General features: G+C 45.2%; 1 protein-coding gene across 1 annotated transcript; it reads left to right on the forward strand.

Moving 5' to 3' along the window:
* The first annotated feature begins 470 nt into the window (after positions 1-470).
* On the forward strand, positions 471-3,960 carry LOC142664451 (ETS translocation variant 3-like protein). The gene is made up of 5 exons (XM_075843512.1): positions 471-519; positions 1,150-1,387; positions 2,311-2,491; positions 2,580-2,694; positions 3,178-3,960. Exons 1-5 carry the CDS (start codon positions 471-473, stop codon positions 3,717-3,719), a joined length of 1,125 nt encoding a protein of 374 aa, XP_075699627.1. The 3' UTR covers positions 3,720-3,960.

Consider the following 3,960-nt stretch of genomic DNA (forward strand, 5'->3'; position numbering starts at 1 on the left):
TTTCATCATATGCAAATCGGTCCATAAAAAAGCGTCAGAATCTAAGAGATATGTGACGTTCCGTCCACCGTTCGCCGGAATGATGCTGGGTAACATGCCCCAACTCCTTCCATGCTGGTCCAGGGTTTTTCAGAACTAAAAAACTTTTTGAATACCATTAAGTTCAATGATGTCACATGCATAAAAGGGCGTCACTAAATTCATTGGGGTTTCTGAAGAGCCGAAGAACCGCTGCGTAGGACATGGGAATCTCCGACCTTAAAATGTTCAACCCCTTCTTTGTTGGAAACGACGGTGCTCCCAGTTTATAATGCGTCCCTCCCTCCATCATGTCTTTGACATCTCGGATGATAACCAATGTTCGGATCCCCCTTTTATTTGCTCTTCTAAAAAAGTCGTATCGGAGTCGTGGTGGGCCATTATAGAACAGAGCGGTCAACTTAATGGATGTTTTTGTCTCGTCTTCACAGATGGATAGGATGCACTGTGGCTGTGTCTCAAATTCATATTGGATACCAGGTATGGGAACTGCAATCCTAATGCAAGACTGAGCACTGAGACTCTCACCAATGTGGCGGCAGAAGGGCTCGGGTAAGCGCTGTGCCGCTTTTGTTTCTGATCGGCTTTCCTCGGAAAGCCGAGCGAGTGGTGTACGGACTTATACACTTTCTATTGAGTCCGTACACCGCTCTGAGGAAAGCCGATCAGAATTTAAAGGGGAACCGCGCTCACCCGAGCCCTTCTGCCCCTTCGTTTCAGCGATCGGTGGGGATCTCCCCCACCGATCAAATCTTCTGATCTAATAATTAAAGGGTAACTAAAACAACTTTTGACATGTCATAGTGACATAAGGGCATACAGAGGTTACAACTAGCCAGGGCTATAGGGGTTGCCAAGGTAGCAGCGCATCGGGGAACTGAGGTGGCACAAAGGCCCCCATGCCACATAAGAAGACACCAATTATATAAATGACAAATGTAGGTCTTTATTTTTCATAATTTTAGATGTTACTCCGTCTCCAGCTTCCATGATTGGTGTGAAAACCTAAAGTTATCCAATGGACGACAATTCAATTAGGACTGTGACCCTAAAATATGTTGTCACCAATTCTCCGCCAGCAATGTGACCTTTCTCAACCCCTCTTAACAGGTTTGGCATTTCCGGACTGGGCGTACAAGGCAGAGTCCAGCCCCGGCTCCCGGCAGATCCAGCTATGGCACTTCATCTTGGAGCTGCTGCAGAAGGAGGAGTACCGTCATGTCATCGCCTGGCAGCAGGGAGAATACGGAGAGTTTGTCATCAAGGATCCGGATGAAGTGGCCCGGCTGTGGGGCCGGAGGAAATGTAAACCTCAGATGAACTATGACAAGCTGAGCCGGGCACTCAGGTGAGTGAATCTCGCATGTTTAGAGATGCCCATCCATCTTTTGCCCCTAATACCCCCAAACCGGCATACACAGAAATCGTAGGGTCTCATATCAAAACGTACACCACTCCGAGGGCTCCGCCGAATATTATACACCTTTTATTAAAGTTGATATCCACAGTTTTTAGGTCTAAAATTCTGTGTAGAGTATTTCATAATATTTGTGTATAATATTTTATAATTCCTGATACCTGTAGTCACCACTAGGGGGAGCTAACTGCATATGGATTTAATCAGGTAGAATTGAGAATTATAAATGTGTCATGGCAAGTATGGGCAGCAGTTCAGTGCTGGACCCCCTACCATCATAGGCCCAATAGCAGTGGTGTGCCCTGCCCCTACGGTAGGTACTCCAGTCCACACAAATGTGGTATGGACAACCGGATAGATGTCTAGGTTGCAGACGTTGGAGTACCCCTCTAATTGTGACCGCTAGCAAAGAACCATGTCATTAAGGAGAGTTGTATCGGTATCCGGTGCAGGCAAAGTTGGAATAGATTGGCAAGGGGAGTTCAATCGTACTGAAAATGTAGAGACAGGTGGAGTTCAGGTAGAAGATGTAGACAAAAACTGGCCAGGTTGTCAGAAATGTTAGCATACCTCCACCTGGAGCAGCGTCTTGAATTTTAATTTATACAAAACATAACCAACTAAGTTGCAATTTTTGCACTGCTGGCCCTTTAAATCTTAAAGGGCCTGAACACACAAAAGTAAGCTAGGACCAAATGGGTAAAAAATTCCAACTTTTGAACTTTTAGGATAGTTATATGTTTTGTGTGGCAGATTGACCACAGATCAGGTTCGTTTGTCATCACTATAAATGTTCAGGTTTTTATAATATGTGGAGCCGTTAAATATAGGTGATCTGTTCACGTTTATTTCAGATATTACTACAACAAAAGAATTCTGCACAAGACAAAAGGAAAGCGATTTACCTACAAATTTAACTTCAGTAAACTCGTCTTTGTTAACTACCCGGTGTGGGACGTGAGATGTCCTCCGCCGGCACTGCTGGGGAACAGTATGTGTCGTTCTACTGCACTGCCATCTGGTGTTCAGAGGGAGGTAATGCACCTGTTGGAGAAGGTGGCGTTGATATAGGGGCTTTTGTTATGATATTTTTGTAGAACTGGATGTTCTTTTTTTCCTTTAGGCCTTACATAATACCATCCTCGCACACAAGCTCTTGGCTGACCAACTCGCCTGTCGCAGGCTACTCCAGAACCCAATGGACTACGACAGCAGCTCGAACAAGAAGACAGTAGGCAGTAAGTCTCAATGGATTCAGGCTTGTATTTAATCTGTAGGTCCGCTAGACCGCACGGAAATTGGGGATTCTCCGAATTGGGAATATATGAGGCAGCGCCACCTAGTGGTCGAAAGAACAGAATTGATTTATGCAGCACCTTCTATTCATATACTCAGCGCCCTTTGTATATAATGCACGTTATGGTAAATCCATGGTGCTTTCACAGAGAACCTGGCATTGCAGGAAGTCTGTGACCACTTTAGTACATTTCACTACTCGTACAACAATGGTAGTCACCCAGACAGGAAGTGATGATGTCGCTAGGCAATTTGAACTCCCACTACCTGCAGAATACACAAGGGGGAGCTGCAAGGGGTGAACTAAAGATAGATTCTTTAATTTTATGTAACTCGATCATTATACTTGCATGCATTTACTGGACTGGAATTCGGTGTTAAGGGAGTTCATAAGATGCCCAAAATATATTTTTTGTTTTACCCAGGGCATAGCTTCGTACCTACTTCATGCTTCCCGGGAACCTGCTGCAATTTTGGAAGTAGCGGGAATTTGTACATACCAGCCTCATCCCCTCAGCATAGTACCGAGTTACCGCTTCACCCCAGTCGTTCTCTCTACTCACCCACTCAAGTTCTGCCAGGCACCACCGAGTGGCAGCTGTGTGCCAACCACCTGATCCACCAAAGCCAAGCGTTCTTGTCTCTGGAAGAAAGAATTCAGAGTCATAGAGGACTACACAACAGGGCGACTGTAGGAAACCTGTCTAATCCTTTTCCGGGGCATAAGACAATGTCCTCTATAGACAACGACGTACCTGTGCCGACCCCTCCTTCCACTGTGAAACCAGATCCAGAGAGCCAGTTTAGAGCTCTAGAGGAGAAGAACAAACTCCAAAAAATGTCCAAGCCTCCAAAGAAATGTCTGAGCATTTCTGAAAGTCACGAAGTAAACAGTAAGCTTTATCCTCCTCCTGACATTGAGCGCATGAACCTCAGCAGTAAGACTTGGTTGCTGAAACCGGCCTAAATGCTCAGAGCAACAGCGCCACCTAGTGTTTATTACATGAAGAGCTCTAGCTTTGGAGTTAATGGTTTAATAAAGGTATAGCAGGACTAGCAATTCCTTAAAGGAACACTCCAGATCAATCATCTACACTGTGCTATGCCTAACGTGGCTCCAGCGGTAGAGCTTTGATCGAAATGTTGACCACAGCATTGCGCTTCACCGCTGCCTGTATATAGACTGTACATATATGTATCCTATAATA

This window comes from Rhinoderma darwinii, chromosome 12 (assembly GCF_050947455.1).
Source record: "Rhinoderma darwinii isolate aRhiDar2 chromosome 12, aRhiDar2.hap1, whole genome shotgun sequence".
In the NCBI taxonomy this organism is placed as follows: domain Eukaryota; kingdom Metazoa; phylum Chordata; class Amphibia; order Anura; family Rhinodermatidae; genus Rhinoderma; species Rhinoderma darwinii.

Excerpts from the sequence above, each read along its gene's own strand:
- LOC142664451 (XM_075843512.1), top strand. The coding sequence starts at position 471 with ATGGATAGGATGCACTGTGGCTGTGTCTCAAATTCATATTGGATACCA. Across the intron at positions 1,388-2,310 it reads AAGCTGAGCCGGGCACTCAG|ATATTACTACAACAAAAGAA; the intron begins GTGAGTGAATCT and ends CGTTTATTTCAG. Across the intron at positions 2,695-3,177 it reads GAACAAGAAGACAGTAGGCA|GGCATAGCTTCGTACCTACT; the intron begins GTAAGTCTCAAT and ends TGTTTTACCCAG.